The following is a 14,976-nucleotide window of genomic DNA, read 5'->3' on the forward strand; positions in this document are numbered from 1 at the left end:
TTGCATGTGATATCATGTACATACTCTTTGAATCTTCTAACCTAGTCCACAAACTGAGAAAAGGGATTTTGCCAAATAGGAATATTTCATCTGGCACCCACCTGATGACCAAATAACCTCTCTCATTGCCATCACAATCAATTCCACATTGGGCACCGAAATCCACACAATTGTTTCATTTTGCATCCCTATTTTAAGGAACAAATTTTAAAAAAAGAAATTTATCTTAAAATGTCCCCATTATCATTGAATTCTATCTCCTATTTTATGGGCTACTCTGAAAATTGTCCTAAGAGGAAAAATTATAGCAATATCTTTTTATAAAAATAATACATTTGGAAGAATTACAAGATGAAGGAATTGGGGAAAAAAAACATTAATTGAGTTTGGCCCAGGACACATTTTAAAATTGGGAATGAAATTAATAGTTTGGCTACACAAGAAATCAAGAAAAATTTAATATTTTTGAAACAGACACTATGAAAGTGGATATAAATCTATGAAAATGTTGGCATGGAAATTGAGGAAAAAAAATAGCAGGAAATACGAGTTAGGGATCCAACAACAAAAGTAGTAAGATAAAATATGCTAAGTTAAATTTAAGAAGCTGATGGAGTTTTATAAAACTTTATATACCAAAGTTTCAGGGGGAAGCATAACCCAGATTCTTGCAGTAATTTTCAACCCTTTTATCCCACTAACATCCCACTTTAAGTAATCCCTACGCCATCGGGGCTCTGCGATTAGACAGGGATTACTTAAGGTAGTATGTGGGTGGGAAGGGAAGGTTGAGAATCTCTGCTCTAGACCCAATTGTTACTGAAATATTTTTGAGAAAAATTGTCATTGCCCCATTTCCTTTGGAATTCTGAAACCGTGCACAGAACAAGTCAATGAGGGCTGACTTAAAATAGTGGTTTTCACATTTTTTTCTTTCCACTCACATCCCACCCCAAGCAATCCTTTACTAATCACAGAACACTTATGGCATAGGGATTACTTAAAATTGGAAAGAAAAAGGTTGAGATCCACTGTTTTAGAATTATCCATTTTAAATGAAGAACAAAATAGAATGTTGATTGTTGACATAACTGAAGTTGAACTAAAAATTGCAATTTGTTGGATTAATCAGATGGATATACAACAGAGTAGTATAAAGAATTTGAAAATGAGTTTAAAAAAGGCACAAATGCAACCCAGCTGACAGGAGGTGATAATCACAGCTCTACCAAAAGAAGGCAAGGAATAAATAGAATGTGTGTCATTTAGACCAATATCTGTTCTTAATGTAGATTATTATTTACCTCCATTATGGCCAAACAATTAAAAGAGTTTTTACCTGCAATGACACATAATGATCAGACAGGTTTTATTCTTTTTGTCTTCTTCTTGTCTTTGGCTTGGCTTCGCGGACGAAGATTTATGGAGGGGGTAAAAAGTCCACGTCAGCTGCAGGCTCGTTTGTGGCTGACCAGTCCGATGCGGGACAGGCAGACACGATTGCAGCGGTTGCAAGGGAAAATTGGTTGGTTGGGGTTGGGTGTTGGGTTTTTCCTCCTTTGCCTTTTGTCAGTGAGGTGGGCTCTGCGGTCTTCTTCAAAGGAGGCTGCTGCCCGCCAAACTGTGAGGCGCCAAGATGCACGGTTTGAGGCGTTATCAGCCCACTGGCGGTGGTCAATGTGGCAGGCACCAAGAGATTTCTTTAGGCAGTCCTTGTACCTTTTCTTTGGTGCACCTCTGTCACGGTGGCCAGTGGAGAGCTCGCCATATAATACGATCTTGGGAAGGCGATGGTCCTCCATTCTGGAGACGTGACCCATCCAGCGCAGCTGGATCTTCAGCAGCGTGGACTCGATGCTGTCGACCTCTGCCATCTCGAGTACCTCGACGTTAGGGGTGTGAGCGCTCCAATGGATGTTGAGGATGGAGCGGAGACAACGCTGGTGGAAGCGTTCTAGGAGCCGTAGGTGGTGCCGGTAGAGGACCCATGATTCGGAGCCGAACAGGAGTGTGGGTATGACAACGGCTCTGTATACGCTTATCTTTGTGAGGTTTTTCAGTTGGTTGTTTTTCCAGACTCTTTTGTGTAGTCTTCCAAAGGCGCTATTTGCCTTGGCGAGTCTGTTGTCTATCTCATTGTCGATCCTTGCATCTGATGAAATGGTGCAGCCGAGATAGGTAAACTGGTTGACCGTTTTGAGTTTTGTGTGCCCGATGGAGATGTGGGGGGGCTGGTAGTCATGGTGGGGAGCTGGCTGATGGAGGACCTCAGTTTTCTTCAGGCTGACTTCCAGGCCAAACATTTTGGCAGTTTCCGCAAAGCAGGACGTCAAGCGCTGAAGAGCTGGCTCTGAATGGGCAACTAAAGCGGCATCATCTGCAAAGAGTAGTTCACGGACAAGTTTCTCTTGTGTCTTGGTGTGAGCTTGCAGGCGCCTCAGATTGAAGAGACTGCCAACATGATTATCCAACTGCACGAAAACCAACAAGGTCGGGTCAGATACAGCAATGAGCTCTCTGAACCCTTCTCCATTAACAATGGCGTGAAGCAAGGCTGTGTTCTCGCACCAACCCTCTTTTCAATCTTCTTCAGCATGATGCTGAACCAAGCCATGAAAGACCCCAACAATGAAGACAGGTTTTATACAACAACACCAAACACAAGATAATATACAAAGGACACTTCACATTATGGATCATACACAAAACAAAATTAAAGCAATAGTTATTAGCGTAGATCCTGAAAAGGCATTTGATTCACCTGAGTTCAGGGCTTGGCGATCTACTCCACCGATGCGCCATTTTATTTCTTCACTCTCCAGAGCACATCCCCCCAGGCTGCAACTTTCCTCAGGTTGCTGAAATCTTTGTCAGTGAGCAAGAGCAAGATATCCTTGGGCAGATGCTCCAGGAAAATCCACTTAAAGAACAGACAAGGCTTGTGCCCCTCAGCAAGCGCGAACATCTTGCTCACGAGAGCGGATGGGGCCCTGTCCCCCAAGCCGTCCATATGCAACAAATGGGCGGCGCACTCGCACCGTGAGAGCCTGAAAGTGCGGGTTAATCGCTCTTTAAGGGCACTGTATTTGCCTTGTTCCAGAGGCTGCCATAGGAAATCAATGGCCCTCACTGCTGTGTCGAGCGAGATCACCATGTAATAGTACATGTAATAGTGGCAATCTGTCAAAGGTGGAACTGGGCCTCGACATGTGGTTGCAACACCCAGAACGTTGGCAGCTTCAACGAGGCTGCATGGAGATCTGCTTGGTCTGTCATCTTCGGGTCCATCTGCTGGTCAGATCTGCTGGCATCACCAATGAAGCACATACGCTAAGCAAAGTGTGGAGAAAGAATGACACACACCAGCTGAGTCGAGGTCAAGCATTGCCTGCTCTGTTTATATTCACTCCTAGCCACTGACAACAGGAGTGACGTCACCAGAGCACCAGCCTCCGAATGGCCAGTGTGCCCGCTGTACAGAAGGTCACATGGGATAATAGCTGTTAGTCCCCGCGGGGCCCTCACGATCACCACGTTTGTCAGTCATTTTGTAAGCCAGGTTGTGACTCGATTAGCAGGCCACAACAGATATATGATGTGTATAATATCTGAGTTGCATCTTAAGGAAATGTTTGTTTAAAATAATTTTTTTTTAATTGTTTCATTTTGCTGGTTGCCTTGCATATTTATGAAGTTATTGCTCTTTCTGCTAATTATAAAACTTAATGCTACTTTGGTTCTATATTTTCTAGTTGTATTTAAAGAAACAAGATGTACTAATTGATACAAGCTATTACCCACTATTCATCAGGGAATTCAGCTGCTTAACTGACACTGTAAACCCCCCTGGTATCTCAAATGCAAGCAACTGGCAGCCTCAAGCAACCTATTTTAAAAAGAGCAAAATACATTTTTTTAAAATTACAACAAATAATAAAATAATAGGTAAAATATGTACAAGTTTAAAATTGAAAAATAAATGTTCTCTGAAGTTAACATGTAAACCTTTGGTGAAAATGAGAGCAAATAATCCGCCAGCAGAGCACCTTGGTCGAGCTTTGCTTGCAGCAGCTGTTTGAATAATGTTGTGTGAAACGGCAATGATGAAGAGCTGGTTGATGCCACTCGCTGTTCGGGTGACTCTCTTAAAATGTCTCCTTATCTCTGCTTAGTAAGAGTAGCCCCCCTCAAAGGCTTTATCTGTAAACTTGGGGGGGGTTAATTGTCTATAATGTCATTGTTCGTCTTTTGGGCTGCTCCGTGGAGGGGGAGGAACCTGAAGATGCAGCAACAGTTAAATGTTTTCAAATAATGTGATGGAAAATCAAGTAAAATGCTTTAAGGTTTATATATTTATGCAAGTGAAGTTTGTTCAGTATAAGTATAGTATTTTGGTTTGTTAAACTGTTTGAGTATTACAAGTGTATTAGTTAAGCACTGTAAAAGTCTCAAGCAACCGGAGAACACACTTATCTGGCATCTACCAATCCCAGATACCAGGGATTTTAATGTATTTAGGAGAACTCAACTTCCATGAGTTTTGGAAGAGACTTTAAGTCCAAGATATCACAGAGCTACCTTAGCACCAGCTGTTAGTTTAGAAACAAAAGAATGGAAACTAGTTTCATACATACAAGATGTTCCACATTTATGCTTCAAATAATTTGTGCTCCAATTCCCCCATTTACTCTTCTATCTTCACTAATAGCTCCCCTTCTCATAGCACTTCTCACTGAACCATGGGACACTTTTGCCCCATTTAGGAAGCAAAACAGTCCTTCCCAGAGAAGTCGCAAATTACTTGCACTCTTGGTAATTTAGTGCACTGCTTTCGGTGCTTACCATGTCTCCTGTGATTCAAGGAAACCAAATGCAGTGTTATGGCTTTGCAAATCTGTTTCAAACATTCCCCCTATTCTCTCCAAACGTCCTCTTTGCAAGTCTCAACGTGAACACACACATTTCCCCCTATTCTCTCCAAACATCCTCTTTGCAACTTAAAAGCACATGTTTTCTCATTTTTCCAATTCTGATGCATCCCAAAACTTCAACTTGGTCCTCTACCAACTGATGTCAAGTGTTTCCAGCATTTTCAGTTTTTGTTTCGGCAACAACACGACTTGGGTAGAACATCTGGAGCTCTGATTATGCACTACTATAAATAACTCTTGAGGATACAAATTTAATGTGAGATTAACTCATCAATGGAAATCTCCCTGTGGCTCAGATATTCATAGGTACCACTAGCAAACTTTTCACACTTGGACACTAGAGTTTAAACTATGTCTTGAGGTGAAATTAATCATTGCTGTCTTTCTTTTAAACCCTGGAAATCTTATTTTGATGTAAACAAAATCAGCTCATTATGATATGAAAGTTATCTGAATGCAATGGTACCAATATGAAATCTTCCCCAGAGTTACTGTGTTACTGGTTGCAGTGACTGAAATACTACCTAGTGGATAAAGTTACAAGGGGTATGCATCACTGGAACAGAATGGCACTTAGAAAGCAGATTGGCCTGGACTTCAACACCGGTACTACAGAAAATGTGCAACTTTCTCATTTTCCCCATATCAGGAACCAGATGTTATTATTCAGAGTTCGGAAAGAATTTCCATAATGTTCAATAAAATTATTGTATCTCAAGCAATGTCTCACCAACCAGTTGTTTGACCTTGCACAGTGCAGTGCTCCAGAGAATGACAATAACACAAAAATCTTGCTGTTTGCAAAGGAATGCGAGTTTGGGAAGGGGGGGTGGTGGACAGTTTGAAAACCACTAGCTTATTTCAATGTAGCTCTGTGCATATTATCTGCTACTTTTAACAGACAATACTGGAAATTTTGCTTTTTTTTTTTAAAAAACACAGTTATGTATTATCACATATTATTATCACATAATAATATGTATTATCACATCGCCTCCGGTTCAAATGCACTCAGCAAAAGTAGATCACACCAGGTCAAAAGGTGAAATATAGATAGCCCCATTTTTATATCTGAAGCCAGCAAGGATTACAGAACATGATCAAGTGATCTCTGCAAATGATAGTCATACCCTCCCCACATTGATATCAACCAAAAGGAATTCTCTACTGACGCAGCAGAGTTGTGCATATTTTGGAAATGTCTCTGAAATTTGAAAATTCCCATGTTATTAAAAAAGCAGGATATTATATCATATTTTTCTGCTGAGAGATGGGCATGTATAGATCTTGGATATTAAAAAGATTTAAAATGAATTTATATCTAATACACAGATATTAGTCTAAAATTAACATTTAATGATTTCATCTGTAATTCTCGAGTGATAATTGCTTAAGAAAGCAACTGTTGCCATTAAGAGATACCTGTAGACCTTGATCATAGGGAATCCTTGCACCTTAAAGAATTTCCAGCATCTGCTCCACAGCATCAGGCAACTCTTCATCGACTATAGCTCAACTTTCAACACCATCATATCCTCAGTGCAGGTCAACAAACTCCAAAATCTGTGCCTGTGCACAGCCCTCTGCAACTGGATCCAAGACTTCCTTATTGGAAGGCCTTAGTCAGTTCAAATTGGAAACAATGTAGTCTCCTTACCGAAAACCAATACAGGGATACCTCAAAGATGCATGCTTAGCCCACTCTACTCTCTCTACATCCATGACTGTGTGGCTAAGCACAATTTGAATATCATCTACAAATTTGTTGATGACACCACAGTTGATGGCAGAGTCACAGGTGACAATGAAGAAGCGTACAGGAGGGGCACAAGATCTGCCAGTTGAGTGGTGTAGCAAACACCTTGCAACATTAGCAAAACTAAGGAGCTGATTGTGGACTTCATGAAGGAGATATCAGGAAAACACCAACCAGTGCTCATCGAGGGGTCAGCAGTGGAAAGGGTTAAGAACTTCAAATTTCTGGCATCTACATCTCTGAAGATCTGTCCTGGAGATTCCATGTCAATGCAATCAAGAAGGCTGGCCAGAGCCATACCTCATGAGGAGTTTCGATGAACTATCTGATCTGGAGGTGCCAATGCAAAGGAGAGGAAAAGACTAGAGAGTTCGGAACTCAGTCAGTGCCATCATGATCATCAGTCTTCACTCCATCAAGGATATCTACAAGAGGCAGTGTTTCAGAAAGCAGCCTCTACCTCAGTGGTTCTCAACCTTGTTCTTCCCACTCACATCCCAGTTTACATCATCCCTCTGCCATCGGTGCTCTGGGATGAGTAAGGGGTTGCTTAAGGTAGGATGTGAGTGGGAAGGGAAGGTTGAGAATCACTGCTCTAGACCCAATTGTTTCTGAAATATTCTGCTTGAGAACAATGGTCATTGGCTCACTTCCTTTGGAGTTATGAAACGGTGCACATAATGAGTCAATGAGGGACGATTAAAACAGTGGTTTTCAAACTTTTTCTTCCTACCCACAAACCACCTTAAGCAATCGCTTACTAATCACAGAGCACAGGGATTACTTAAAGTGGGATGTGAGTGGAAAAAAAAAGTTGAGAACCACTGCCCTATCCTCAAGGAACCTCACCATCCAGGCCATGCCCTCTTCACACTGCTGCCATCAGGAAGGATGTGCAGGAGCCCCAAGACAAACACCTCGCTGCACAAGGTCAGCTCTTCTCCTCTGCCATCATATTTCTGAAAGGACAATACCTCACTTTCTTTTTGCACTAATTTATTTATTTTAAATGTAATTTCTCGCAAGAGTAAAACACAAAAGCCTACAGGCGTTGTGATTGAAGTACACAATGCTGGAGAAACTCAGCAGGTTAAACACCAAACTTTATAGTAGCAAAAGATGAAGATACAAAACCGAAACTTTGGCGATGTATCTTCATTGTGTAATTTATAGCAATATTTGCATCTGTAATGCTGGTGCAAAACAACACCTTGATGACAATAAATTCTGATTCTGAAGTATTATTTAAATCTGGAGCTCGTGAATGGTAAAAGAAAACCTGCCTTTCAAATTTCTCACTTCAGTTCTTGACTAAAACTAATGCTAAGAAACTCACGGGCAACAGTTGTCTTTGATATCTTATCCCCAAATGGCCATTCTTTATTCATGGACTTCGTCAGTGATTACATGCAAATCATTTATGCATGATGGAAGGAAAAAAAAATTACCTATCACCAGTGGAAAAACGTGGATGTGGGAAACACAAAAGAGGTTCCTCATCCAATCATGATGATTGGTGGCTAGCTGAAGACCTAGCATGACCTCTGCAAAATGATTATGAAGGGAGACAGACTGCGCATTCATTTCAGAAATGAAACATTTATCTTTGAAGAACGTACAATTAGAAAAAAATAGCAATTTGTGCACAATTGAATTATCCACAGTAAATAGGAAAGTAGTGCTGAAATAGAATTAAAATAACACTTGAAAAAAAATGCAGTTCAATTGAATCTGATAGCAATCTTAAAAATATGGATTCACGTACACTTTTTGTAAGGAACTCACAAAAAAAATCACCATAATATTGCCCTGGATAAGGAGTTATTGATAACAGGCTGAGAATAAAGACCAACTCATTAGCAATGAGAAATTGCTTGACTTAAAGTGGCATATTTTTGTAATTTTCATCCCTGAAGGGTGTGGATCCTGTCATTTATTGCATTAAAAGCAAGTTCCAAATTGTAAATGAATCAAGAAGGCAGGAAATGGGGCTTGAGATCAATCAGCTATGATCTTGTAGAATGGTGAAGCAGACTCAATATTAACAAATCGTCCACCATTATTCGTTATGTTCTCTTTGGAAAAGGTGGATCTTTTAAAAACAGGCAGCAAAATTGTCCCATTGTATTCAACCTTGAACCTTGAACTGCTGTCTTTTTAATCTCGTATAACTTGTACAATGTTAATAAAGCTATTTGAATTGAATAAAGAGTCAAGAATCAGAGAACATAAAATGAAGGGGAACAGCAAAAATACATAAAAACATGAAGAAAAACCTCTTCGCACAGATGTTGTTAAACCCGAGGTATATTTCCAGAATTGCATCTTCAATTTGCACAAGACTTTTGTTTGGCAGAAGCAAAGATCAGGGGAATAGTCAGTCTTTTCTCCTGTATAGGAGAGTCTAAAACTAGACGGCATAGGTTTAAGATGAGAAGGAAAGATTGAAAAGGAATCTGAGTGGCAATTTTTTCCACAGAGGGTTGATGGTGTGCATATGCCACAAGCTGTCAGAGGCTGTGGTGATAGGTACAATTGAGTCATTTAGAAGAGATGTAAATTCATACACAGATAGTAAATGAATAAATAGATGCATGGGTTTCCTCCCCACCCAACAAAACACACATGGGGGCGCGGGGTTGAAGGTTACTTGGGTGTAATTGGGCGGCATGGGCTTGTGAGCCAGAAGGGACCGTTATTGTATGTCTAATTTTTTTTTTTAATTAAATCATTTTAGGCTGTATGAGCCAAACATTGATAACTGGGACGAGCTCAGATAGGCAAAGAAAACAAAAGTCGTATAGATGCAAGAATCTGGAAAGAACATTGTAAAGTTGGAGTGGCTCTCCTGATAAGACAATTTGATCAGCACATTGGGCCTCTCTCCATGTTGTACAACTTGATGTGGAATGCAGGTCAGGGATAGTGCACAAAGCTGGACTAGAAATAATTTGCAAAGCAGTAAGGACGGGGGAGGTGGGAGAAAGCAGGCGGAGTAGAGCTAGCTGGTTTGCTCCTACAGAGGCTCTTGAATCTCCCCTGTGCTAACTATAAGATAACTTTGGGACCACCAAAAGATCTGTCTGTACTCTTTACAGTTGCGAACAATTATCCATACTTCAAATTCCAAGGTTTCAACACCTCTAATGATTTGCCCTGAAGCATCCATGTCGATGCAATCACGGAGAAAACTCGCCAGCGGCTATACTTTGTGAGGAGTTTGAGGAGATTCGGTATGAACTAAAGACTCCTGCAAATGTCTACAGGTGAACCATGGAGAGCATTCCAATTGCATTATGGAAGTGCAGGAAAAAAAACTCCAGTCATTAATGGCCTGCGACATCGCGGGCATCCGTCTTCACTCCATCGAGGGCATCAAAGCAGCCTCTATCCTCGAGGACCCCCCACCACTCAGGTTCTTCACTCTGCTAACCATTTCAGGATTGGGGGGGTGGGGGGGAGAAGCACAGGGGCCTGAAGCCAGGCGCTCAGTGGCACAAGGACAGCTTCTTCCCCTGCTCCACCGGATTCCTGAATGAGCCACAAACTCTGCCTTACTTTGACTTTTTCCTTTACTTGCATTCTTTTTAATTTTGTAATTTGGCTGCCGCAAAGCAACAAATTTTGTGACACATCCGTGAGAATAAATTCTGATTCTACAACACATCTTTGAGACCCCAAAAGATCTGCCTGCAGTTCTGAAACCTTTTTTTTTCTCCTCTGTTTAATGGCAGATTGTCGTTATTTACTTTACAGGAATTGCGTTGATACTTTAAACTTGATAATAAACTCATATCATCACCAGCTGAAAGGCTCCAGGGCTAGTGATCATTCAAACACAGCTGCATGGGGCGGCCTCTGTGACGTCACTGGTGCCACGGCTCTGCCCTCCCTCTCCCCTCCTGCGCGGTGTCACCGCTCTTACCCTCCGGCGCTTCCCTGTCGCTGATATGCTGCAGGTTGGTTCCGGGACTGAGCTGGGCTTCCCTGAGCTCCGCCTCCACACCATAGGCGTCCATCCGCTCCTGGTGCCGCAGCCGCTGGCCACGAAGCCCGTCGCGGCTGGAGAGCGTGGGGCTGGCCCCAGGCGACACGCAACAGGATAAAGTGTTCCCCATGGCGCCTCGGCCCCGTGAGGGATGAAGTGAGCCGTCGGGGCGTCGGCGCCTCCGCAAGGAGTAGGTAAGCGGGAGTGAAAGGGAAACGTCCCCCGGCCACGTCAGTCAGCCTCCTCAAGGCGCAGCTGGGCGCCGCGGACCCCTCCTCCCCCTCGGCGTCTAACTCTGCAGCCTCCGCTTCATTACGGCCCCGCGGCGTTTCTCCGCCATTTTACCCGCCGCCTCGACTCCGGGGCCCGGCATGGCAACCGAGCCCGCCTACCGGAAGTTCCGCCCCTTTACCCAGCTTGCGATTGGGTATCGTCCGACGTGTCAATCGCGGGTGGCGTATTCCCATTGGCTAGTGGCCTAGTCAATCACCGTTCTTATTGTTGCGAATGAAAGGGGGTATATTTCCTCGCCTTCTCGCTCTGGCAACGCCTCAAAAGTTCCAGTTATCGACCACCAGCAGCTTATTGTAAAATGGGATTAACCGGGCAATTAACGCCCCACTCTCAAGGCAGTTTGAAAGGGTCCGACCCAGTCAGCGTCGTCCAAAGTCAATCGGGTACCTGCCCCACCTCGGAGGGAGTCGACCGGCGGCCTGAACAGCAAAACAGACGGCCCCGTTACTCCTGTGAGGTCAGCGTTTACATGCTGGCGTCACGGGGAAACACCTGCTGAAGACGGGCACTCAGCTGCACAAGGACAACTTCTTCCCCTGCGATGGGAGGGGGGGGGAGGGGAAGAGGGGTCGGCTGCCGCGGGGTGGCGGGAGCACGAATGACGGTGGGAGGGAGACTGAGAGCTGGAGGGGGGAACGGGGGAGGCTAGTCGGTCACCGTAGGGGCGGGATCACCCTTAACGCGCCGGGTCGGCAATTTACTGGGGCCATCCCCTCCCTCAGCTTAAAAGGTGCTGGAGGCACCTTTGCCCCACTAATCGCACCTGGGTTCCAGGAGGGCCACCCGGGTGCTGTAGCTTAAAAGCACCTCCTGATGGAGAGTTGGGTATCCTTCCATCAAATGGGGCTGCCGTTTGCATGAAATTTGATCTCGTGTGTGTGATTCCCAATGTGTACCTTGAACCTGCTTATGTGATACCTGCTCTACACTTGAAAAAAACACACAAATGCTGGAGAAACTCAGCAGGTCCAACAGTGCCTTTATGTAGCAAAGGTGAAGATACATCACCAACGTTTCAGGCTTGAGTGAAACATTGGGGATGCATCTTTACCTTTGCTATATAAAGGCACTATTGGACCTGCTGAGTTTCTCTAGCATTTGTGTTTTTTCACAACCACAGTGTCAAACAGAATCCTGTGTTTTACCCCTGCTCGACACTTTGTTCATTCAAAGTTGCTCCTCATGATGCCAGGAAAAGACAAATGCATCCATGGAATTCACTACTTTTTTGATTCTCTGCGAATCAAGTCAAGTTTATTGATCGTCTGTACAAGTACAACCTGACGAAACAGTGTTCTCTGGTCCTCGGGCAGCCAGATATAACACACGTGCAGACAAACAATGCATATGCAGGACAACTATTCCTATATATGAATAAATGAATGCGTGAAGATGAGAGCCTCGGATGGTTAGTGTGAGCCGTTCCTTTGGTCGTTCATCATTCTCACTGCCTGCGGGAGGAATTGGTTTGAAATTCAGCCCCATTGCCCAGGTATCTTCAGTTCATTTTCATGGCCAAATTAAAATCAAATCCTTCTTCTGGTTTCAACCTGTTGACATTCTAAAGAATGATTGCAGTGTCACTTGTTCTTTGCTGCCTCAGCCAAGATAAGTGTGTGTTTTTATAATTCTTAGAGTATGGTATGGGAACATTGTCAAACAAAAACATATTACCAAGGCTCACTAATATTTAAAGCAGATGATTAAAGGTAACTATTGTTCATTTAAAAGCTTTGATCTTTGCAACTTTCCAACTGCAGTACATCAAGGTGATTATTTCCACATGTTGATGGATAACAATTAGAGATGTCATTTTTTACCCCAGCAACATTAATATCACTGAACAGAGCCTTCTAGAACTCTCTGTGTGGGGCATGCCAACAGTCTGATCAAGCAACATCTCTGAGCAGCTTCAATTGCTGCTTCCTGGAACTGGATTCTTCCACAATTCACAATTTAAAAAAAAACACTCAGCTTCATTTCGCTCTGCAAAAACCTGCTTGGTAAAGAACTGATGTTGGAATAAAAGAACCATGGGGGGGGGGGAACAAATTACAATGATGTTCCAACAAACATTGATAATAAATAATCAAAGATAAAGGTATGTGGGTCAAAATGTTGTGAGGTAAGAAAGGATCTGGCTCAACTCACCAGGAAACATACAAGTGAAGATATAAGGAGCCTTCACTTTAAAGTGGATAGAGCACAAATAAACAGGGCATATTCTAAGGCTGCCATAAATTGGATTGTAAAGCTCAGCAAATTTAAGGGTGATGTAATTAGCTTGGAGCTAATGAATTCAAAAGGAAATAATTTTAAGAGTTGGTAGGGCTCCGAATTAAATTACAGGACAGTGAAGTTACAGATGAGGCAAGGACCTTTGAAGGAAAACTTGATGATGTTTGATCAGTGGGATGATAGCGGCTTATCGAATGAGGGGTGGATGATTCTGAGGAAAGAGAGGGCACAAAGCCAAAGGGCCAAATGGTTTCGTTCGGTATAAAGTTCGAAGTTACAATGGGATTTAGAACAAACAATTTACTGGCCCACTGTGCCATTCTTATCAACAAGATTCAATTTAATGGGTGGGAGGAGAAAAACTGAGATAACAAACCTCCCATTTATACCCAAGTACCGTTAATGAAGGAAACCATAAGAACAGAAGCAAGAGCAGGAGGAAGTCGGATCCTCAAACTGGCTCCACCATCCCGCAAGATCAAGGCTCATCCCATCTTGGCTTCTACACCAATTGCCCTCTTGCTGTCTTCCTACTTTGTTGAGCTCTCTACATCTGAGGAGAGAGAAGTAGAACTAACATTTCTAATAGAGGGGTTTTAATCGCAGGGTAAATGCAGAGAAGCTGTCTCCATTGATAGATGTTCCAAAACGAAGGGCTAGAAATATGAGAGGGTCTCCTTTAAACACAGCAAAGAAATTAGCTAACATCATACTGGCACCAGAGGGGCAGAGCACTGTAATCGGCAACCATGAGACTGCACACCCTGAAGCCTTCCCGTTCATTGTAGGGGACTTCAACCAGACCAGCCTGAAGTCTCTGACCAACTATCACCAACATATTACTAGCACAACCAGAGGAGCCATCACACTTGACCAACATAAAGAAGGCCACCCGAGCCATCAAGTGCCTGCCTTTTGGCAAGTCCAATCACCTGGCTGAACTTCCACTTCCAGCATACAAGCAGAGACTGAGGACTACAGCACCAGTGAAAGTCTGGTCAAGGGATGGGGAGAAGTGCCTGCAGGACTGCTTTGTGGACTGGACCATATTCAAACTTGAATGAATAGGCCACAGCTATCACTGACTTCATTGTGAACTGGTTGTGGTTCTCACACACGCATACTGTGAGTAACGCAACCAGAAGCAGTGAATGAATCAAAGGATTTGCAACCTGCTGAGGGCTAGGTTGATAACGGTGATCTATGACCTACAGAAGGCTGTCTTAGTAGCAAAGAGGCAATTCCGAAGGAAGCTAGTAACATAATCATATACTCACTCGCTATGGCAGGGCCTGCAGGCCATTGCATCCTAACCTGTCTGTAATGCACATAACGAGTCAATAAGGTATAATTAAAACAGTGGTTTTCAAACTTTCCAACTCTGTGATTAGTAAGGGAGTACTTAAGGTGGATACCGGATGTAAAAAGCGCCTTCATTGTTGAGGTCTTTCATGGCTTGTTTCAGCATCATGCTGAAGAAGATTGAAAAGAGGGTTGGTGTGAGAGCGCAGCCTTGCTTCACGCCATTGTTAATGGAGAAGGGTTCAGAGAGCTCATTGCTGTATCTGACCCAACCTTGTTGGTTTTCATGCAGTTGGATAACCATGTTGAGGAACTTTGGGGGGCATCTGAGACGCTCTAGTATTTGCCAAAGCCCTTTCCTACTCAAGGTGTCGAAGGCTTTGGTGAGGTCAACAAAGGTGATGTAGAGTCCTTTGTTTTGTTCTCTGCACATTTCTTGGAGCTGTCTGAGGGCAAAGACCTAGTCA

At 43.2% G+C, this 14,976-nt stretch overlaps 2 protein-coding genes across 11 annotated transcripts in view; one reads left to right on the top strand and one right to left on the bottom strand.

Moving 5' to 3' along the window:
- The window catches only part of ccnyl1 (cyclin Y-like 1), a 141,934-nt gene extending 130,506 nt beyond the window's left edge, over window positions 1-11,428 (bottom strand). Inside the window, exon 1 of one of the 4 annotated variants that reach the window (XM_069933887.1) lies at window positions 10,613-11,428. In XM_069933887.1, the coding sequence (XP_069789988.1) occupies window positions 10,613-10,805 (193 nt within the window). In that variant the 5' untranslated portion in view covers window positions 10,806-11,428. Of the gene's footprint in view, window positions 1-6,588; window positions 6,664-10,612 lie in introns of those variants that run through there. The other 3 variants (XM_069933888.1, XM_069933891.1, XM_069933889.1) reach the window with 3 other exon arrangements.
- mettl21a (methyltransferase 21A, HSPA lysine) overlaps window positions 10,576-14,976 on the top strand; it is a 67,300-nt gene continuing 62,899 nt past the window's right edge. For 2 of the 7 annotated variants that reach the window (XM_069933897.1, XM_069933896.1), the window contains exon 1: window positions 10,583-10,869. The gene's annotated coding sequence lies outside the window, so the exon portion shown is untranslated. Of the gene's footprint in view, window positions 11,427-12,031; window positions 12,462-14,976 lie in introns of those variants that run through there. The other 5 variants (XM_069933893.1, XM_069933892.1, XM_069933898.1 and 2 more) reach the window with 4 other exon arrangements.

Source organism: Narcine bancroftii, chromosome 4 (assembly GCF_036971445.1).
Source record: "Narcine bancroftii isolate sNarBan1 chromosome 4, sNarBan1.hap1, whole genome shotgun sequence".
Lineage (NCBI taxonomy): Eukaryota > Metazoa > Chordata > Chondrichthyes > Torpediniformes > Narcinidae > Narcine > Narcine bancroftii.